Genomic DNA, 23,653 nt, shown 5'->3' with positions numbered 1-23,653 from the left:
AACACTGAGTCTATTTTCTTTGACCAAATGAAAGTTGAGACTAGTGTTCTTGGACCTATTAACTGGATTTTGTCATTTATGCACACTGCTTTATAGTTACTTTAAATATCAATAGCATTGTGGATTGATGAAGAAAACTAATAGTGCACATTACACTTTTTAATACCATATCATCTAGTGATTTATTATTGTTTGCATCAAATTAACGTTGCTTCTTCATTTAAAACGAACTTCTGAAAGTGAATTTTTGGAAAAACATAAAAGATACCAGTATAATCCATTATCCTCTACATTCATTGATGTAGTGGCAAAAGTTCCTTTTCCTATTATTATCACTACAAAACCTATGAGTCCAATAAAGCAAATTTCTTAAACTGTGTTTTTATATATTACATGTCATGGTAGGCATCTTTGAAATGATAATTTATCATTGCTCTGGTTCCACTGAAATTTAATTATCTCAATGCCACAAACACAGATCACTGCAATGGTGTAAGAAAAGCTTTTTTATTTTTTAAATAGCAGTCAAGTTGATATTTTAGCTTAAAACTAATAAAAAATAAGAGTATCTAAAAGGCAGAAAATTCTCTAAAAATATGTCTACCTGTGTACATTGTGACACACATATTTTATTCATAAGTAAAAAGATTAAACATTATTTGAAATTATGAACATAAATATTTGACAAAATGACATGTTCTTAGTCTCAAAAGGTTGACAACATTTTCTTTGAACATTCTGTCAAAAATAATTATGGGAAATGATTGTATTAAGCTTAAGAAATATAATTTATTATAAAATACAAATAAGGAAAGCATAATTTTTAAAATTCTATATAATTAAGACAAATATATTTATTTGAAAAAAGGTATAAGAAGGCTGGAATTAATATGGGTAGATTAGATATTTAATAAAAATTATCTATACTTATGGACTTAAAAGAAAAAAGACATGTATAAATGTGGATGCCATGAAAAAAGAACAGCTTTACTTTATTATCATAATATACTATGTGAAGGGTCCAGGATGAGTAATTAAAATCCAAGTGCATCATAAATAAGATGTTTTCCTCTAATTGAAGTCCTTTATAAATTCAGCATCACCATCAGATACAATTTTTGACAGTGACTTAAGAATTCTACTAGCTTAAATTGTTATTCATCTGTTTCCCCAATGCTACTGTATTCTAACCAGTATTATCAGATAGCAAAATAAAGCAATATTATACTTGATAGTTCTATCTTAGGTGCATTTTAGGAATCTCTTCACACTTCTTTGGGGTCAGATTTACTCCTGCTGTTTTATTTTCTTAATAGGTTTTTGAAATGCTTCCTGTTTCTGCCCTAAAACAAAACACTCATCAATAGTACAACACTAATTCTTCTACTTTTTGTTCTGTATTTATATTTTTGGAAAAAACATTCCCTATTTAGCCTTTTTCAGCTGGAAGATAAAAAATATTTTTTTCTATAGAAAACTAGCTTATCTTCAAAGTTCCAATACTATGTATCTAAATGCTTTCTAGACATTTCCTCTTTATACTTTAAATAACATATTTGAATGGATGGATGAAGAAAATTTGTGGTATATATGCAAAGTAGAATACCATTCATCCATAAAAAAGATGAAATTCTGTCATGTGCAGCAACATAGTCAGTGTTAAATGAAATAAGCCACAGAAAAACAACATAGTCAGTGTTAAGAGAAATAAGCCACAGAAAAACAAATATCATGTTTTCATTCAAATGTGTGAGCTAAAATAATTGATCTCATGGAGATAGTAGGTAGAATGTTACCAGAGGCTGGGAAGGGTGATGAGGAGGGCAAGATGGAGAGAGACTGGTTTATTAGTAACCAAAATACAGTTACACAGAAGAAATAAATTCCAGTGCTTCAAAGCACAGTAGGGCAACTATGCTTAACAAGACTTCATTGTATATTTCAAAATAGCTGGAAAAGAACATTGGATATTCCTAACACAAATAAATTATAAATGTTTGGGGTAATGGCTATCCCAATTACCCTGATTGATCATTACATATTTTATGCATGTATCAAAATATCACATGTACCTCATAAAATGCACAACTATTATATATCAATAAACTTAACTAATTAGAAAGTCAACATTTATTAAAAATACATATATACATGGACCCACATATCATCTCTTTTTTTTTTTTTTACTACCCAACAACCCCTCTTTCCTGCCTGGAAAACTGTCTCCCCATTCTGACTTGTTTTGATGAAACAACATTTTTATTTTTATTTTTGTAATCACACAGTTTGAAACCCTAAAGCTGTGTTAAACTTCTTTTTCAATTCCCAAATCAATAATCAAGTCTCATTTTCTGCCTTCATAAATCTATTTACACAGGGGCTTGCCTTTACAATGCTTTATCTTGATGCTATGACAGATGGTTGTTTCCCTAACACCTGCTTTTTAACTGTTTTCCCTACATTCATGCTCACCCCAACCCTAACCCATCCTATCAATCAATTCTATTGTTTTCTGCAGAACTCTTTTAAAAAAAATCATACCCTTTCCACTCCAGTCAAAATCTTCCACAAAACTGACAACATATCAAAGAGTCTTCTAAATTTTTGCATATTATTACATGTAGTTCTAAACCTCTTGCATGGATCCGTATTATGCTCGGCATCACAAAATGTTCTCAGTCCTGCTAGTCTCTGATCTTATCTCTTGCTTTCTGGATTACAGACACAAACACATCCTATGGATCTAATGTCCAACAAAACATGTGGGTCTCTGACATTTGTTTTATGTCAGTAATACAATCTATAGTTAGTTACCCTGGGTAAACATCACTTGATCTACCCCAGAACAGGTGGTGTATCTCAAGGGAAGATTCTTGTAAGGAATTTCTTTCCTAGGCTTACACCAACAACTGTCAAAGTGCCTTTTCTAAAGTCTTGTTACATGCTTGCTCATATATGTCTAAGTGCTGTCCATCATCTGTAAAGCCAACTTTAAATTCATTTTGTCACCTAAGACCTTTCCAGAGGCAAATATAATTTATTTTTCCAGTATTACATTTACCTTACAACAGAAATGCTAACTATACAAAATTTCTACTCCAGTCAAATTGCCAATGAAACACTTTATGCAATTCTTGTATAGTGCATGTTCCAAGCCATTCTTTCTGTTCTGGAATGTCCTCTCTTCTCCACCATCACAAATTCTATCTACCCTTCAGAGTCTAGTTTAAGTCTTACATTATTTATAATTTCTCCAACTACTCAATAATGTCTCCCTCTATTAATTCAGAAAAGCACTGTCTATGTCACTGAACTGATGCTTAGTTTATTAGTGACAAAGTCCTATTATGTATTGCTATTAAATTTTTCACATGTAAATTATAGCTTTGTTAATTAGAGTGTAAGGACTTTGAAGTCAGAGAAAATGCCTTAGTCTTTCTATCTCACATCTTTAGGTGAGTGCTACAACTGTACATGTTCAATAATTATTTTTCGAGAAATAAAATTAGTCCCATAGACCTTTTTCTATTAAGTGTTTGACCAATCGTACTTTGGCTTTTGGGAACTTGAAGGTATTTAGAACTAGACAGTGTGGGATATTTCACGTTTTCTGTTGAGTTGCTCTTTTATTCTTCCATGTTTTCCCTAATTTTTTCCAAAAACTTTTTTTGCTCACAGAATACAGAATTCATGCTGCTTTTTCTTTATTTTATACTCCTTTTAAACAATCATATTTTTTTATATTACACACAACACATCAAATGCATTTGTTTATTTATAAAATTAGGTATAGGCTATTTAAGCACTTATAAGAAAAATAAGAGGCAATTATGGCCTAAATAAAAGTGCAAAAATAAATAGTAGTTTTCTAAAAATACATGTCTTATGTGAGATATGAGATCAACTTACACAACATCATTCAGCTCTATTCTGGTATCTGGAGATGGGTTAATCAGGATGTAAGAGAGGGTACTTTGATGATCATTCATTTCATCTAGAAGATAAATAAATGCCAAGTTTGTTATGCTACTTACAGAAAATTCCAGGAATTACTAGTGAACATCTTATATTCAAACCATATAACTGTCCACAAGAACTTGGTATAGTTTGTCCACAGCATGATTGTGCACGTAAGTTTGGCTATTTTCAAATTACTATCATTGAAAATATCTGACAGGTACTTATGTTTTGTTCCATTAGATGATAAAAATAAAATATCTAATTCTGTTCAGAATAATCACAGTTATAGTTTACCCTTTATTACACTGAAAAAGTATTTTTCTTTAATAAATGACTGGATAAGACTTTTACTTGATTATTATGCTTTATCAATTACAAAAAATAATTATGGTTATAGATAACAATCCTAGAAAAGAATATCCACACAGGAAATTATAGGGAAAATAATATAATTACATTATGTTTAGAAAACATGATAGAAATATGTCTAAAAAGCTTGAAGACCCTAAATACGTGTTTGGCTTCGCTACATGACACATCTCACGTAACTCATCCTAATGCTTCTGCAGAATGCAAAGAATCCTCTAGAACAGAATTTAACCATGAATTTTAAGGGAAGTGTACTCCTGAATCATTTGTTCTTCCTAAAGCAATATATGTATGTGTATATATTTAAAATGAAAAGCTGAACCCTTTTAATTTTATTAATTCACTCTGAAAACATCCTCAGGCTGCAAGTTGAAATGTTGACCCTGCATTACATAGGACATTGAAAAAATAAAAGGCAAATAGCTTCGTGGTCTCAATTTTTTAGATTTCAAGATTACCATAAGATGTAAATATAAAGTTATGTGGATGTATACTTCAATAAACATAATTCCTCCCATGGGTAAAGTTTTCAATCTATGAGAATTCTCTCAAAAATCCTGTTCTTGAGTTATAGTATTCCAGCCACTGCAGCTGCAGACAAGAATGGCTCTTGAAGAAAGAACTAAATTTTTCAGTTTGACCCAAAGTCTAAGAATAAGTTTCATACCAATCTAAGAATTGGTTTCATACCAATACCTATAGTATTTAGTGCATACTCAATAACTGCTTTAAACTAAAATCAAGATATTTTAAGGCCAACATAGCTGACCCTGATAAACCATTTGCTGCACTGGAATATAAATTACTTTCATAAAATAATGTTGACTACTGTGTTCCTCTAATGAGAAACCTGTCACTTTCATATGAAAGACACTATTTTCAGCTATGGTATTTCAAGTTGATATGGAGATGTGCCCCATTTTTAAAGTGTAAAAACACAAATCCTTATCTTGCAAGGCAGATAAATCACAAAATAATTAAACCCACTATAAGTTTGCCAGTAAAATTATTATAATCAATAGCTCACCAAATTCATAATCAAATAAATTAGTATATTCAGTTCCACATCTATGGGATGATACAAGGAATTGTATCATGCCATAGTGTTAGGGTTGCCAGGAAAAATAGAGAATGCCCATGAAATCTGAATTTTAGATAAAAAACTACCATTATTGTTGCTGTTGTTGGAATCTCACTCTGTCACTCAGGCTGGAGTACAATGGCTTGATCATACAACTAATGTTTTTTAGAGTAAATGTATCCCAAATATTGCATGTGATATACTTATACTAAAATATTTTTGTTGTTTATCAGAAATTTAAGTTCCACTGGGAATCCTGTATTTTTATTTGCTAAATCTGGTGGTCATATCTAGTGTTAGATGGCTAAGTTAACTGTCTGGAGATTAAAATTCCAATGAATATATATTGATGCTTACTACAAATAAGGTATAATTACAACTCAAAACATATTTTACTGGCAGGAGATTACTAGGATTATTTCTCCATATGAAAAGAAATTTTGATTCACATGTGCTTTTTGAGAAATGCCCCCTTGTTTAAATTTCTACAACTGTTGTGCAAACGTACAGATTGATAGTGCATTGTGGGGACTAAATTGTAATAATCTAAAAAGTAAGAGGTGGACTAGAAAATCTACATCTTATTTGACCATATATAACTCCGTTTCTTTTATAAACAACGACATTATTGAACTGTGATACAGGAAAAAACAATTTAACAGATAACTTCTCAGTCAATATCAACACCTAGACTTTATCCTTGATTATTAACAGGATATTATATTTTTGATTCTAGAATCAAGCCAAATTCTATCGGTGACCTGGTTTGCCTGTTAAAAATGTAAAAATTGTGTAGATAATTGAGAAATTTCCAGTGGGAGATATGATTTTTGTGCCAATATTTTTTTTCTGCTTAAGTAGCCTGTATTATTTATCCTACTGAAGATATTTATTTTCCCACAAACCACAGAATTGGAGCAAGCATTTTGTTAATGCTTTCAATTCAATTATTATACATAGCTTATCAAGACATAGAAAACATCACAGTCAGAAATAATCTCTCTTGGTTTCTTTCCTCACCCCTCACTGACTTTTCCTAAGGGAGGAGGAATGACTTATCTTTTAGAATTAGGTTAAAAGAATTTGCTGACTTCAAAGCTATTCTCTTTTTCTTTCATGTGTGCCTTCCTATAAGGTACATTTTGCCTGCTTGTTCTCTGCCATGCTGCTTTGTGGAGAAGGCCTACAGTTGCCCCTCTTTTTTGTGACTTTGTGTTTAAGAAGCATTTGGAGAAATACCTAATGTAAATGACAAGTTAATGGGCGCAGCAAACCAACACGGCACATGCATACATATGTAACAAACCTGCACGTTGTGTACATGTACCTGAGAACTTACAGTATAATAATAATAAAAAAAAAAATTAAGAAGTGAGATTTTCTAAAAGCCTATTGCAGTCACACATCAAAACTACATTCAACAATAGTTTTTATTAGCCATAATCCTGGAATATTTTGTCTCCATCGGTCATTCTCTATGGTTATTTTCTAGATAGTCTTTCATTCTGGAGGTGAAAATGTGACAAATTTGTGGGATCTTCAAGATCCTATCAATTATCATTGACTATGGCAAAGATACGAATTAATTAAAATATGGCTCTGAACCAAGACTACCATATTTACTGAATGAAATAAATTTTATTTGGTAAATTAGCTTCATGAACAACAGAATCTATTTCTTACCAAATAAAAATATATATGAAGGAATTTGCAGTGAATATATTTACTGTGTTCCTGATAACCAAAATATGACATTAGCAAAATAAAAAAAATTATGTAGTTTAAATTATTTTCATTAAAAGTAGTTTCATCAGTGACATAATTATTTTAATAAAATTACTCATAAAAACTGAAAATAATATTTTTGAATATTATAAACTTTAAAATAAATTATATGGAGAAAAACTTAAAGATTGCTACTAGTATTTACAAAGAAACTTATTTTGCTATATTAACTAGCATATAAAATTGTTAAACAAAAATCTTCAAATGGCAAATATTTTGCTTAGTTTGTGTAAATAGATCACATTAGAAAAGAGACAGAATCATATTCCTATGGTTCTTACAAAATAATTAATTAATGAGTCCTATTCCATACACATTTATTTCATATTTTTGTTTTGTTTTAAATTTTCATGTTGAAGTATTTTAAGAGGATTTTTGAAAGAGGATAATAGAATTTCGTGTAAGAAAGAAATTTAAATATCTTGTATATTTGTGTAGGTTACCATTAAATAATACTTCTGTTATGGACTGAATTGTGTGTTCCGCCACAAATTCCTATGTTGAAAAGCTAACCACCAAGATGACTGTATTTGCAGATAGAGCCTCAAAAACTAATTAAGTTTAAATGGGGTCAACAGGGTTGTCCTCTAATCCAATAGGACTGGTGTCCACACAAGAAGAAGAAGAGATACCAGGAGTAAATACACACAGAGACAAGACTGTATGAGGACACAGAAAGAAGGCAGCCATCTGTTAGCCAACATGAGAGGCCTCGGGGGGGCACCTTGATGTTGGACTTCCATCTTCCAGAATTGTGAGAAAATAAACTTCTAGTGTTTAAACCATGCACTCTGTGGTATTTTTTTATGGCAGCCCTAGTATACGAATATAACTTCTGAAAACACATAGCCATTGTATCATGTGTAGTCAGAGGAACATTCTATATAATATAAAGATATCACTTAGAACAAAGGCTCTGAAACCAGACTGCTTGCTTTGAAATTATGGATCTGGCAATTGCTTACTCTGAGATCTTAGGCAAATTATTTAATTTCTCTTAATCTCTCTGTGATTAGCATCCTGGCATGAAAAATTAGGATAGCAACAGTGCAATCTCACAGGTTGTTGTTAGAATTAACATTTATTCTATTTATTCTAATAAATAAATAACAAATATAATTTAAAATTAATATGTTCAAATTGATTTATAGTTCTTATACTTAGTATCTTATTGCTATCAAGTGCAACATAAAGGTTATGTATTATTATAGTAGCAGGCAAAATCAAGCAGCAAATTATAAAAAACAATTATATATGTATTGCTATATGAAGGTGTGGGCATGCATAAATAGAGAAAGAGTATTTTGAACAGATAGAAGGGCAAATGGCATAGCAAGAGATGATTTGGTTTAATTTGCAGAAAGTAGGCACCAGGGAATGGACTAAAGTGAGAGAGGAGAAGATTAATTTGAGATGATGTTGAACAGGCAAGCTGGGACCAGATTCTTGAAGGGCTTTACCCTTGGTCAGCAGTTTGAATTGTATTCAAAGTGCAATGAGAAAACATTGAAAGCTTGTAAGGGTCGAGGGGAAGGCTGGTGGTATGAAACAATTTTACATTAAATATATAACTTTGATTGCTTTGTGGGAAATTAACTTTGTGTGGGGCAAGTTTAAACTCAGGACTATTAGGTGGTCATTGTGAAACAGAAATCCATGTGAGAGATATTGGTAGCATGAGAACAATAGAAATGGAATAAATTAGTAAAAAGGGTGAGGAAGAGAGATAGAAATGATGTGGGAGACAGAAAGAGGAGAGAGAAAGAGAAAGGAAGACAGAGAAAGAGACTTAGAGAAGGAGAGAGAGAATTTTAAGCTGAGAGATACCACAGTATGTTTGAATGCCAATGGGAGAAAATAAGTAAAAGAAATTGGTGCTATACGAGAAAGAGGGTTTTTGGGTTTTTTTTGTTTTTTTTTTTTCCAGTTAGTACAAGAAATACCTTATCAGGGAAGATAAACTCAGTCATACAGTACTTACTTCTTCTACATAGTTGGTAATAGCATAATCTAGTGATGATTTCATTTTCCTTCACCTGAACTTATATACACATTATGTGTTATCCACTTATAAAACTGGCTAGTTTTACAGTGCTGACTCAATTTGCTCATGTATTCCAGTTTAGTGCCAAATTATGTTTATGAGTACAACTATTTCGTCTATTGTTACTGAACTGACCAGTATATGTGGAGGGTGTGAAAGGTGCTTAGAGATAAGAATTAAATAATAATAATTCCATTTAATGGACTGCTATTTAAAATTACTTTTATTATCATTCAAAGATTTTTAATCATTTTATAATATACAAGATAAAATTATTAAAAATATTTGAACTATCTTAATTTATCTCCATATGAATATTCAGTGTATTCAAGATTATATGAAACTATGAGGAAAACGAGTAGAAAGATTTTCAGAACAAGCTACATTTTAACTTGCCATGAGCCACTCCATCACTTACTAGTTTCCTGCAAACAAAATTAGTTACTTGATACTCAATTTTCCTTCAAAATAGAGTATTCAATATTTCTTAAAAATCTATGTCACTATCCTACTTGTGTTTAAAAGAAAACACACATTTTCTTTTAAAAACCTATGTCACGTTTCATAAATATTGAAAAACCAAAACCACCTTGCAATATTTTTAACATGATAAGGATTCAAAAGAAAGCAAACATGAACAATTAGTCTAAATATATATGATTTCTTCAGTGGTGCAAAGTCCGGTTTTGTTCTGTCAAGACGCTTTCTCCATTGTTCCACATCCCTTACCCCACCATAATCTTCAAGGCTACTGGGTGCCCTGGTGAATGGAAGCTCTCAATAAATGCTAGTTTCTTTCAAAATACTATGATTACAGCTATTTTATATTAAAGAATGTGGGACAAAACTATACAGATTGTCTTCATAGTAAGGAACATAGTGTACATTTATATTTAAATAGAATATTCATTGCATGTCAACTAAAAGGTTTTATATGTGTTCAGGTGAAGTACTTCAAAATTTAGTGATGAATCTAATTGGTAATCTGAAAATGTAAAATCAAGACATTACAGAAAGCCTAAAAGATTTTGGAAGCACAAACAGCATATTTATCATATAATTTTATTTTAATATTGGCACCACAGATTTAAATTTAAAGTTACTACTACTGAAGTAATAGCTGAGGATTGAAGAAAACAATATTAAACATATACTTAAAAAATCTAAAAATAAGTACATACCAAGCTTTCCAATTTTGCAGCTATCCTGCAGTACTTTCATTTGGCTTACAGAACATTTTTATGATTAGTTGATAATTGTAATTTATCACATGATATTCATTATTTTTGTCTTCAGTTAAGTCATTCAGTAATGATAACAGCATGATTATTTGAATCACAGATAACTCTTTTTTTTTTTTTTTTTTTTGAGACGGAGTCTCGCTGTGTTGCCCAGGCTGGAGTGCAGTGGCGCAATCTCGGCTCACTGCAAGCTCCGCCTCCCGGGTTCACGCCATTCTCTTGCCTCAGCCTCTCCGAGTAGCTGGGACTACAGGCGCCCGCCACCGCGCCCGGCTAATTTTTTGTATTTTTAGTAGAGACGGGGTTTCACTGTGGTCTCGATCTCCCGACCTCGTGATCCACCCACTTGATTCTGAGGACACAGCAATGAACAAGACAGGCAAAGTTTTTGCCTTCACAGACCCTTTTAGCAATTTTCTTAGAATAGCTTCATACTGTATAATACAGATCTTCAGAATAAGTGTCAGGGATCTTTACTTATAGGTTTACTATAAGATACTGTAAACTTCCTATATAACTTTAAACATATCATTGAAGTTATTTTAGGATCGCCATCATTGTTTTGATTATCACATAGATACGTTGGGTAAAAACAAAATAAGAAATTAACTCATCCCAAGTGCACATTCAGTGAGTTTTGACAAATGCATAGTGTGGCAACTACTACCATAATTATGATGTCAAACATTTTCATAATGCCAAACAGATCTCTCATGCCCCTTTGTAGTCAATTTTCTCCTCTCAATCCCAACTTCTAGCAATCACTGATTTCAAGAAGCAGTTTTTTAGGAGTAATAAAATGTGTTTCTATTTTTCTCTTAGCTATGTTTTTGTGTTGAATCCATGTTATTGCATGGATCTACTTTGATACTAATACAGCCACTCTAGCTTTCTTTTTTTCATTGCATGAAAAAACATTTTTAAGAAGTGTTTTTCCACAGAGGAGGTGAAGCAAGATGACCAAATGAAAGCTTCCATTGATCATACTTTCTGCCAGAACACCAAACTGAACAACTATCCACATGAAAAAAACACCTTCATAAAAACCAAAGATGAGGTGAGCAATTACAGCATCTGTTTTTAACTTTATGTCACTGAAAGGGGCACTAAGAAGAGTAGGAAAGACTGTCTTGAGTTTCCAACACCAACCCTCCCCTATCTTTTGGCAGTGGCCGCATGGTGCAGGGAGTCTGTGCACTGGGGGAATGGAGAACACAGTGACTGTGAGACTGCATTGGAACTCAGTGCTGCCCTGGAACAGTGGTAAGCAACACTGGGCAGAACTCAGCCAGTGCCCACAGAGGGAACACTTAGACAAGCTCTAGCCAGAGAAGAACTGCCTATTCCAGCAGTCAGAACCTGAGTTCTGGCAAGCCTTGTCACTGTGGGCTAAAGTGCTCTGGAGTTCTAAATAAACTTGAAAGAATGTCTAGGCCATAAGGACTGAAATTCCTGGGGAAGTCCTGGAGCTGTGTTGGAATCAAAGACAATGGACTTGATGAGGCACATGACCCAGTGAGATACCAGCTGGGATGGCCAAGGGAGTGCTTGTGCCACCCCTCCCCAAACCCAGGCAATGCAGCTCACAGCTCCAAGAGAGGCTTCTCCCTTCTGCTTGAGGGGAGGAAAGAGTAAAGAGGACTTTGTGCTGCAACTTGGATACCAGCTCAGCCATAGTACGATAGGGCACCAGGCAAAGTCCCGTGGCCCCCTTTCTAGGCTCTAGCTCCCAGATGACATTTCTAGACATACCCTCGGCCAGAAGGGAACCTGCTTCTTTAAACAGAAGGATTCAGTCCTGGCAGCATTCATTACCTGCCAACTAAAGAGCCCTTGGGCCCTGAATAATCAGCTGTGATACCCAGGCAGTACTTGCTGTGGGCCTTGAGTGAGACTCAGAGATGTGCTGGCATCAGGTATGACCCAGAACATTCCCAGCTGTGGTGGTTACAGCAAGAGATTCCTTATGCTAGAGAAAAAGAGAGGGAAGAGTAAAGGGGACTTTGTCTTGCAGTCCCAGGTACCAGCTTGGTCACAGCGGTACAGAGCACCAAGTGGGCTTTTAGAGTCCCCAATCCTAGGCCTGGGCTCTTGGTCAGCATTTCTGGACCTTCCCTGGGCCAAAGGGGTGCCTATTGTCCTGAGGAGAGAGTTTCATGCCTGGCAACATTCACCAAAATCTGACTGAAGAGCATGTGGGCCGTGAATGAACATTGACAGTAGCCAGGTAGTACCCAACATTGGCCTGGAGTGGTGGTGGCCACAGGGAGAGATTTCTTTGCTTATAGGAAGGGGAGGGAGGACAGGGATGGACTTTGTCTGTGGTTTTGGTGCCGAGTCAGCTGCAGTAGGATAGAGAAACAGTTGGAGTCCTAAAGTTTCTGACTCTAGGTCTTGGCTCCTGAAGGGCATCTCTGGACTTGCCCAGAATAAGCAGGGAACTTACCACCCTGAAGGGAGGAAAACAGATGGGCTGGCTTTGCCACCTTCTGATTGTAGAGCTCTAAGGCTTTCAGCTAGCATAGGTAGTAGCCAGGCAGTGGTTACCACAAGCCTTGGGCAAGGCCCCATAGTGTGTTGGCTTCAGGTCTGACCCATTGCAGTCCCAGTTATGGTGGCCAGAGGGGTGCTTGTGTTATCCCTCCCCCAGCTCCAGGCAGCTCAGCACAGAGAGAGACTCTGTTTGGGAGAAACTAAAGAAAAAGAACAAGAGTCTCTGCCTGGTAATCCAGAGAATTCTTCAAGATCTTATGCAATACCAACAATGTAATACTTTTACAAGTCTATAAGAGCCACAGCATTACAGGGCTTGGGGTGCCCTCTGAGTAGATATGGCTGCAGTGGCCAAAAACTTTAAACACAAAGTCCAAGTCTCAGGCAGGGTGTGGTGGCTCATGCCTGTAATCCCAGAACTTTGGGAAGCCGAGGTAGGAGGATTGCTTGAGCCCGGGAGTTTGAGACCAGCCTGGGCAACATAGCAAGACCCTTTCTCTAAAAAAGCCAAAGCAAAACCAAAAAATAACAAAGCCCAAGTCTGAACACCTGAAAAGTCTTCCAAGAAAGATGGGTACACACAAGCCCAGATTGCAAAGAATACAATAAATACCTAACTCTTCAATACCCAGACACTGACGAACACCCAAAAGCATCAAGACTATCTTGGAAAACATGTCCTCACCAAACAAAATAAGGAATCAGTGACCAATTATGGAGAGACAGATATGTGACTGTTTAGGTGGATTATTCAACATAGCTGTTTTGAAGAAACTCAACGAAATTCAAGACAACACAGAGAAGGAATTCAGAATCCTAACAAAAAATCTGACAAAGAGGTTGAACTAATTAAAAAGAAGCAAGCAAAAATTCTAGAGTTGAAAAGTGCAACTGGCATAATGAAGAATGCATCAGTCTCTTAACAGAAGAAATTAGTGAGCTTGAAAACTGGCTATTTGAAAGTACACAGTCAGAGGAGAAAAAAGAAAGTACAATTTTAAAAAATGAAGCATGCCTACAGAATCTAGAAAATGGCACCAAAAGGGCAAATCTAAGAGTTACTGGCTTTAAAGAGGAGGTTGAAAGATAGGGTTAGAAAGTTGATGCAACATGATAAACAGAGAAGTTCTCAAGCCTAGAGAAGTACATCAATATATAAATACAAGATGGTAATAGAACATCAAGCAGATTAATCAAAATAAGACTACTTTAAGACATTTGATAATCAGACTACCAAAGATCAAGAATAAAGAAAAGGATCTGAAAAGTAGCAAGAGAAAAGAAACAACATACAATGGTGCTCTAATATATCTGGGAGCAGACTTCTCAGTGAAAACCTTATAGGCCAGGAGACAGTGGCATGATGCATTTAAAGTGCTGAAGGAAAAATACTTGTATCCTAGAATAGGAATAATACTTGTATCCTTTTATCCTTGTATTTTCAACCCATTGAAAATATTCTTTAAACATAAAGGAGAAATAAAGACTTTCCCAGTCAGACAAATCTGAGAGATTTCAACACCAGACCTGCCTATAAGAAATGCTAAAGAGAGTTCTTCAATCTCAAAGAAAAGGATGTTAAAACAATAACAAATCATCTGAAGGTACAAAACTCACTGGTAACAGTAAATACACACAAAAAAAATTATTGTAATAGTGGTGTGTAAATTACTTGCATTTTCAGTAGAAAGACTGAAAGATAAACTGATCAAAAATAATAACTACAATTTTTCCAGTTTTCAGGACACAGTATAATAAGATATAAATACAAACAACAAAAAGTTAAAAAGTGGAGGATAAAGTTAAAGTGTAGAGTTTTGGTTAGTTTTCTCTTTACTTGCTTGTTTCTTTATACAATCAGTGTTATGTTGTCATCGGTTTAATAAAATGGGTTGTAAGATATTTTGCCAGCCTCATGGTATCTCAAATAAAAAAACATACAACAGATACACAATAAATAAAAAGGAGGAAATTAAAGTATACCACCAGAGAAAATCACCTTCACTAACAGGAAGATGAGAAGGAAGGAAAGAAGGAAGAGAAGACCCCAAAACAACCAGCAAAAAAAAAAAAAAAACAACAAAATGTCAGGAGTAAGTGGTTACTTATCAATGAAAACATTGATTGTAAATGGACTAAACCCTCCCAATCAAAATACAAGAACACCTGAATGAATTAGAAAAACAAGACGTAATGATCTCTTGCCTACAAGAAACACACTTCCCCTATAAAGACACACATAGACTGAAAAAAAGTATGGAAAAAGACATTCCATGCCAATAGAAACCAAAAAAGACTAGGAGTAACTGTTTTTACATCAGATAAAATGGATTTCAAGGCAAAAACTATAAAAAGAGACAAAGGTCAATATATAATGATTAAGGGGTAAATTTAGAAAAAGGATGTAACAATTGAAAATATACATACAACCAACATTGGATTACCCAGATATACAAAGCAAATATTATAAGAACTAAAGAGAGAGATAGACTCCTATACAATAATAACTGGAGACTTCAACAGCCCTCTTTCAATGTGGAACAGATCATCCAGGCAGAAAATCAGCAAGGAAATGTCAGACTTAATCCTTGCTATAGACCAAATATCTATTGAGATATTGGCAAAACATTTTGTATTAGTCAGCTCTCACACTGCTATGAAGAACTGCTTGAGACTGGGTAATTTATAAAGAGAAATTGACTCACAGTTCCACATGGCTAGAGAGGCCTCAGGAAACTTACGATCATGGCAGAAGGGGAAGCAAACATATCCTTCTTCACATGATGGCATGAAGGAGAAGTGCTGAGCAAAAGGCAGAAAAGCCCCTTATAAAACCATCAGATCTTGTGAGAACTCACTATCATAAGAACAGCATAGAAGTAACCACCCCATGATTCAATTACCTCCTACCAGGTCCCTCCCACAACAGGTAGGGATTATGGAAACTACAATTCAATATGAGATCTGGGTGGGGGCACAGCCAAAATCCATATTACATTTCATCCAATGGTTGCACAATATGCATTCTTCTCCTTAGTATATGGATCATTCTCAAGGACAGGCCGGATGTTAGGCCACAAAACAAGACAATAATTTATTTAAAAAATGATATTATAGCAAGTGTATTCTCTGACCACAATGGAATAAAACTACAAATCAAGAAGAGAACTATGAAAACTATACAAACACATGGAAATTAAACAATATAATCTTGAATGACCGATGAGTCAATGAAGATATTAAGAAGGAAATTGAAAAATTTCTCAAAACAAAAAATAATGGAAACACAACATACCAAAATCTATGGGGTACAATGAAAGCAGTACTTACAGGAAAATTTATAGCTAAAAGTGCCTACATCAGAAAAATAGAAAAACTTCAAATAAAAAACCCTATGATGCATCTTAAAGCACTAGAAAGGCAAGAGCAAGCTAAACCAAAAATAGAAGAAAAAAAGAAACAATAAAGATATGAGCAGAAATAAATGACATTGAAATGAAGAAAAAAATACAAAAGATCAACAAAAGAAAAAGTTGTTTTTTGATAAGATAAACAAAATTGACAAACTTTTATCCGACTAAGAAAAAAAGAGGAAAGGCCCATAAAAATAAAATAAGAGATGAAAACAAAACATTACAACTGATACTGCAGAAATACAAAGGATCATTTAGAGGCTATGCTACTATGAACAACTATGTGACAATGAATAGGAGCCTGGAAGAAATTGATAAACTCCTAGACACACAAAACCTACCAAGATTGAAACATGAAGAAATCCAAAACCTAAACAGAACAATAACAAATAATGACATGAAAGCCATAATAAGAAATGTCCCAGCAAAGAAAAGCCTCAGACCCTGTGGCTACACTCCTGATTTTTACCAAACATCGAAAGAAGGACTAATAAGAATCCTACTCAACCTATTCCAGAAAATAGAAGAGGAGGGAATACTTCCAAAGTCTTTCTAAGAGGCCAGTATTATCCTGATACAAAAACCAAATAAAGATATATCAACAAAGAAACAAACAAACAAAATTACAGGCCAATATCTCTGATGAACATTGATGCGAAAATCCTCAACACAATATTAGCAGACTGAATTCAACAGCACATTAGAAAGATTATTCATCATGACCAAGTTGGATTTATCCCAGGGATGCAGGGATGGTTCAACATGTGCAAATCAATCAATCGTATCAACAGAATGAAGGACAAAAACCAAATGATCATTTCAATTGGTGCTAAAAAAAAGGATTTGGAAAAATTCAAAATCCTTTCATGATAAAAAAAAATCTAAAAAAATTGGGTATAGGAGGAACAAACCTCCACACAATAAAACCATAAACAACAGATGCACAGTTGGTATCATAATGAGTGGGGACAAACTGAAAGCCTATACTCTAAGATCTGGAACATGTTAAGGATGCCCACTTTCAACGACATCATTCAACGTAATGCTGGAAGTTCTATACAGAATAGACAGGCAAGAGAGAGAAAGAAAGAAAGGGCATTCAAATCGGAAAAGAAGGAATCAAATTATGCTTGTTTGCAGATGATATGCTCTTCTATTTGGAAAAACCTAAGGATTCCACCAAGAGTATTAGAACTGATAAACAAATTCAGTAAAGTTGCAGGGTACAAAATCAACATACAAAAGTCAGTGGCCAGATATGGTGGCTCACGCCTGTAGTCCCAGAGCTTTGGGAGACCAAGGTGGGAGGATCACCTGAGGTCAGGAGTTTGAGACTAGCCTGGCCAACATAGTGAAACCCTGTCTCTACTAAAAGTACAAAAAGTAGCTGGGCCTGCTGGTGCATGCCTGTAATTCCAGTTACTCGGGAGGCTGAGGCAGGAGAATCACTTGAACTCAGGAGGCGAAGGCTACTGTGAGCTGACATCATGCCACTGCACTCCAGCCTAGATGACAAGAGTGAGACTCTGTCTCAAAAAAAAAAAAAAGTAGTATTTTTATATGCAACAGTGAACAATCTGATAAAATCAAGAAGGTAATCCCATTTACAATAGCCACAAATAAAATTAAATACCTAGGAACTAACTTAAAGAAGTGAAAAAGCTTTACAATGTAAACTAAAAACATTGATGAAAGAAATTGAAGAGGACAAAAAAAATTAGAATGATATTTCATATTCACAGATATTTCATGTTCACATATTGTTAAAATGCCCATACTATCCAAAGCAATCTACAGATTCAATGTAATCCCTATCAAAATACCAATGATATTCTTCACACAAATAAAAAAAAGCATTCTAAAATGTATGTGGTACCACAAAGACCCAGTATAGCTACCCTGAGCAAAAAACAACAAAACTGGCAGAATCACATTACCTGACTTCATATTATACTACAGAGCTATAGTAACTAAAACAGCATGGTACTGGCATAAAAACACAACATGAACCATGGTACTGGCATGGTACAGCATGGTACAGACACATAGACCAATGGAACAGATTAGAGAACCCAGAAACAAAACCAGATATCAACAGTGAATTCATTTTCCACAAAGGTGCCAAGAACATACATTGGGGAAAGGAATTTCAATAAATGATACTAGGAAAACTGGATATTTATATGCAGAAGAATGAAGCTAGACCATTACCTCTCACCATTTACAAAAATAAATCAAAATTCAAGAGTTAAATTTAAGACTACTAACTATGAAAGTACTAAGAGAAAACATTGGGAAAACTCTTCAGGACGTTGGACTGGGTGATGACTTTTTAATACCCCAGAAGCACAGACAACCAATGCAAAAATTGACAAATGGGATCACATCAAGTTAAAAAGCTTATTCACAGCAAAGGAAACAATCAACAAAGTGAAGTTATAACCCACAATATGGGAGAAACTATCTGCAAACTGTGTATCTGACAAGTGATTAGTAACCAGAATATGTAAGGAGCTCAAACAACTTTATGTGAAATAATCTAGTATTCAATTTAAAAATGGGCAAAAGAGATGAATAGACATTGGTGAAAAGAAGACATATAAATGAAAAACAGGTATATGTAAAGTTCCTCAATGTCACTGATCATCAGAGAAAGACAAATCAAAACTACAATGATACATCATCTCATCCCAATTAAATGCTTTCATCCAAAATACAGACAATGACAAATCCTGACGAGGATATGGAGTAAAGGGAACCCTTGTACACTGTTGGTGGGAACGTAAATTAGTACAACCACTATGAAGAGAACAGTTGAGAACTTCCTCAAAAAACTAAAAACATAACTACCGTATGATCCAGCATTCTCACTGCTAGGTATATACACAAAAGAAAGGATATCTGCACTCCCATGTTTATTGCAGCTGTATTCACAATAGCCAAGATTTGGAAGCAACCTAGGTTCCATCAAGAGATGGCTGGATAAAGAAAATACGATACATATCTACAATGGAGTAAAGACGCCGTTCTACTTTTTTTGATTTGCAGTTTCTAGGAAGAAGTCTGTTGTCATTTTACATTTAATCCTCATTCATAAGGTGCTTTTTTCCTCTAGCCCTTCCAAAGTGTGTTCAGCAGTGTGTTTTTTGTTTGTTTATTTTTCTGAGCTGAAAAAAGAGTGAAATAGTGTAATTTGAAACAATGTGATGGAACTGGAGGTCATTATGTTAGGTGAAATAAGCCAGGAACGGAAATAAAAACTTCACATGTCCTCATTTATTTGTGGGAGCTAAACATTAGAACAACTGAACTCATGGAGACAGAGAGTAAAATGATGGTTACCAGAGGCTGGGAATGGTAGTGGGGATGGGAGAAAGGGGATAGTTATTGGGTACAAAAATATAATTAGATAGAATAAATAAGACCTAGTATTTGATAGCAAAACATAGTGACTACAGTCAATAATAATTTATTGTGCATTTAAAAATAACTAAAAGAGTATAAGTGGATTGGTTATAACACAAAGAAATAATACATGCTTGAGGTGATAGAAACCTTATTAACCCTGATGTGATTATTATGCATTATTTGCCTTTATCAAAATACCTCATGTACCACGTAAATATATACACCAAGTATGTGCTCACAAAAATTAAAAAAATTAAAAATATATTTTTCCTTTTAACCAGTTTTGTTTTTAATTTAAATGGGTTTCTTTTAGACAACATATAGGGCATTTTGCTTTCTTTAATGCCACCTGATGACCTCTGCGGTGTAGTCATCAGGTGGCATTAAAGAAAACTGAACTGTGTAGTCCCTTTATATTTAATATAATTGTTAATATATTAGGGTTTAGATGTTTCATTTTGCTAGCTGTGTTTTCTTATTGTTTTAATATCTCTTCCTTCTTTGAAGTGAGTTTTTAAAAAAATTCTTCTTTTAATCACTCCATTTTGTTTGCACTATTGGCTATTAGTTATATCATTTTGGTTTAGTTATTTTGTAGTTCTTCTAGGTCATAGTTTGGCAAACTTTTGTTCTGTAAAGAGCCAGATAGTAAATATTTTAAGCTTTGCAGACCATATGATAACTGTTGCATCTACTAAATTCTTACATTGTAGATTGAAAGAGGCCATGAACAACACATAAACAAGAAAGGATAGTTGCTTTATTTAGCAAAACTAGTGTGCTATTATTTCTCATGCTATAGAGTTTATAATATACAGCTTTAAGTTATTACTCTCTACTCTGAAATAATATAATACCATTTCATATGTAGTAGAACAACCTTACTACATTATATGTCAGTTTTTCCTTTCCTGTTATTGGAATTATTACAGACAGACATTTTTGCCTTTATATGTACTAAAAACCACACAATGTTATAAACTTGCTTTCAACAGTAAATTATCTTTTAACAAAATAAAAACATAGCTTTCATGTTTACCTATACATTTACTATTTATTTGATCTAGATCCATTATTCCACCTGGCATCATTTTTCTTCTGTTTTGGGAATGCCTTTTATCATTTTTTGTAGTATAAACAAATTCAGCATTTGTTTGTCTAAAAATATTATTTGCCTTAATTTTAGAAAGGTATCTATATTATATATAATGTTATAGGTGGACTATTTTTTTACTACTCTCAAGATGCCTTTCTATTTTTTTGTTTTGTAAAGTTTCTAACAAGAAGTCTGTTTACATTTTACCTATATTCCTCATTAATAAAGTGGTTTTTTCCTCTAGCCCTTTTGAAACATTTTCAGCAGTTTTGTATATTGTTTCTTGGCATTACTTATTAATATGTATTTATTAGTATTTATATTTTTAAATATTTATATTGCTTGGGTTTCAACGAATTTCTTAAATTTTAGGTAGAGTTCTCATCGAATCTGAAAAAATTTTGGACATTGTTACTTCAAATATCCATTCTCTTCTCTCCTTTTTGGAGTCCAGTTACACGCATGTTACATTAGTTGATATTGTCCCACTGGTAACTAACATTCTATGTGTTCTTCAAAGTTTTATTTTCCCTCCTTCTCTCTATACTGTATTTCAGATAGTCTATTGCTATGGCTTTATGCACATTGATATTTTTTTCTGTGGTAGCTATTCTGATGCTACCCCCATCCAGTATTTAACTTGGAATACTGCATTATGCACTTTTAGAATGTTCAATTTGGTCTCTTCTATCTTCAGTTTATTTCCTTATCATGTTCTTGTTTTCCTCTGCCACCTTGAACATATAGAATATATTATAACTATTTTAAGATCTGTGTTTTCCGAATCTGTTTCTGTTGATTTATTTTTCTACCGGTTATGGGTCATATTTTCTTATTTTGCATCCTAGTCCTTGATTTGTAAAGGAATTAATTCATCTATTTCCCTTTTCCTGGAGAACAAAGTTATACACTTCCTTTGTCCAAAGTCTGCACAATATTGTTTCACATTTTTTGTATTATTTCAGTTGAGAGCATAAATGATGGTCAAAATCAGAAGTTTCTCCCTGTTGTTTTAGAGCATTTAGAAAGCTCTCTCTTTCTTCTTTTGTTGACTATTTATACTCAACCACTCAACCCATAATAAACTGTAAAAAGTAAAAAGTTCACTCAACCAACTAACTTATTTCAATAGCAAAAAAATTTTATTTGATTCAAATTGGCCTCATTTTTCCTACACATGTACCAAAACACAGCACTTGAATTTCCAGTTGTAAAGATTAAATATACGTATAAGTGCAATTAAGTATGGTGAGAAATTATGCAAAATATTGGTGTCATTGAAAAATTAATGCTCTAGGAAGGATATGATACAACTCTATAAAGTAAAACTTTATATTTTAATTTAAGGAGATAGGAACAATTTATTGCTCAAATATTTTCATTTACTACCTATCATTAATTCATCAATTATCCTTTTTGAATGCTTTATTGATTAATCTATTAAGAAAAAAATTAGTTTGTTTACTCCTAATAAAGTTCTATGAACAGAATGAGATTAACATAAATCAAACCCCATGTATTCATTCTTGTGTTTTTGAGGGCCAACCCTGAGAGTTCTGGAAATATAGAAGTATACAGAATATAATTAATTTTCTGGGGAAAATACACACACACTCATTTATATTAGGAAAAGCTAAATGATATATCTCAAAAAACAATAAAAATCCAGTGCCAATTCCTTCTGAAATAGTAAATTTTTAGTGAAGTCATTAGTGTGATCTCAAACACTTGTATTATTCCTTCCAATTATTAAATGTTGCAAAAAATCGTAAAAGAAATAACTAGCCATAGTTCCTTTTCCCCAGTTGGCAATATGTTTTAGGATAAATCTGTGAAGAAATCTGTACTAGAGAAAAATATTTGATTTATTCGTTAAAAAATATGAAAACTTATGAGCTGAAAACAGAAGATGATGGTCTTATTATTACTACTACCACCATCACCACTACTATTACTACTGCTGTTAAATCTATCATAGTTTGAGTAACAATAACAATTCTTTCTTGTTAAGTTTGCTTGTTTCTTTTGCATAAGAAAGACAATGACCAAAAACTAAGTCACCATGTTAGCTATGAAAGAGTTCTTGGTTACTCTATTCATTATTTTAGGCAAATTATAATTTACTTGACAAAAAATAAGAATTTCTCTTGGATATAATAAAGGACAAGTCTAGACACTGTTAGTTGTCTTGGGTTATTTAAAAGGATTTCTTCTTATTCTTCCCTTGGCTTTTCATCTTTTACTAACAGTATGAAATTTATAACAATACACGTCAAAATCAGCTAGTACCTATTATCAGCAGTCACATCAGGAAGATTTACTTGCCAATATATACTACTAAAAATACCATTTTATGGGCTAATCATAAAATCCGTCAATAGATAAAAAAGTAATTTTCATGAGTGTGAGAGTCAGTCTAAACAAATTATTGAGGAATAATGCTAGTTATTAACAGAAAAAAATTATTCACATTTGTAATAGAGTTTATAGGTTAAAAAATCTTTTCACTTGCATTCTATTATTTGATAATTATAACTAACACATCATACCCCTGGGAAATACTTTATTATCTTCATTTGATGGTGGACAGTAAGTTCAGAGAGATGTGACTTGCCAAAGAACACACGGCTTGTTCAACATGGAGGTGAATATATTTTAAAAATTATATTGAAGAAAGTTACAAAAAATTAATAAAAAGCAAGCGGAATTTGTAGATTGTCACTTTAGCTGTTTCCCCAAAGCATATGGGTCCTCATATTTCAC

At 33.6% G+C, this 23,653-nt stretch overlaps 1 protein-coding gene across 11 annotated transcripts in view; it reads right to left on the bottom strand.

Annotated features, from left to right (window-relative positions):
• The window catches only part of KCNT2 (potassium sodium-activated channel subfamily T member 2), a 440,948-nt gene that overhangs the window by 6,270 nt on the left and 411,025 nt on the right, over positions 1–23,653 (bottom strand). For all 11 annotated transcript variants that reach the window (XR_009210825.1, XM_058430744.1, XM_058430741.1 and 8 more), the window contains one exon: positions 3,910–3,994. Coding sequence is in view for 10 of the 11 variants with exons in the window: in XM_058430744.1 (XP_058286727.1) it covers positions 3,910–3,994 (85 nt within the window). In the remaining variant the exon portion in view is untranslated. The remainder of the gene's footprint in view (positions 1–3,909; positions 3,995–23,653) is intronic.

Source organism: Hylobates moloch, unplaced genomic scaffold (genome assembly GCF_009828535.3).
Source record: "Hylobates moloch isolate HMO894 unplaced genomic scaffold, HMol_V3 SCAFFOLD_18, whole genome shotgun sequence".
In the NCBI taxonomy this organism is placed as follows: domain Eukaryota; kingdom Metazoa; phylum Chordata; class Mammalia; order Primates; family Hylobatidae; genus Hylobates; species Hylobates moloch.
This window is presented reverse-complemented; position numbering and strand designations above follow the sequence as displayed.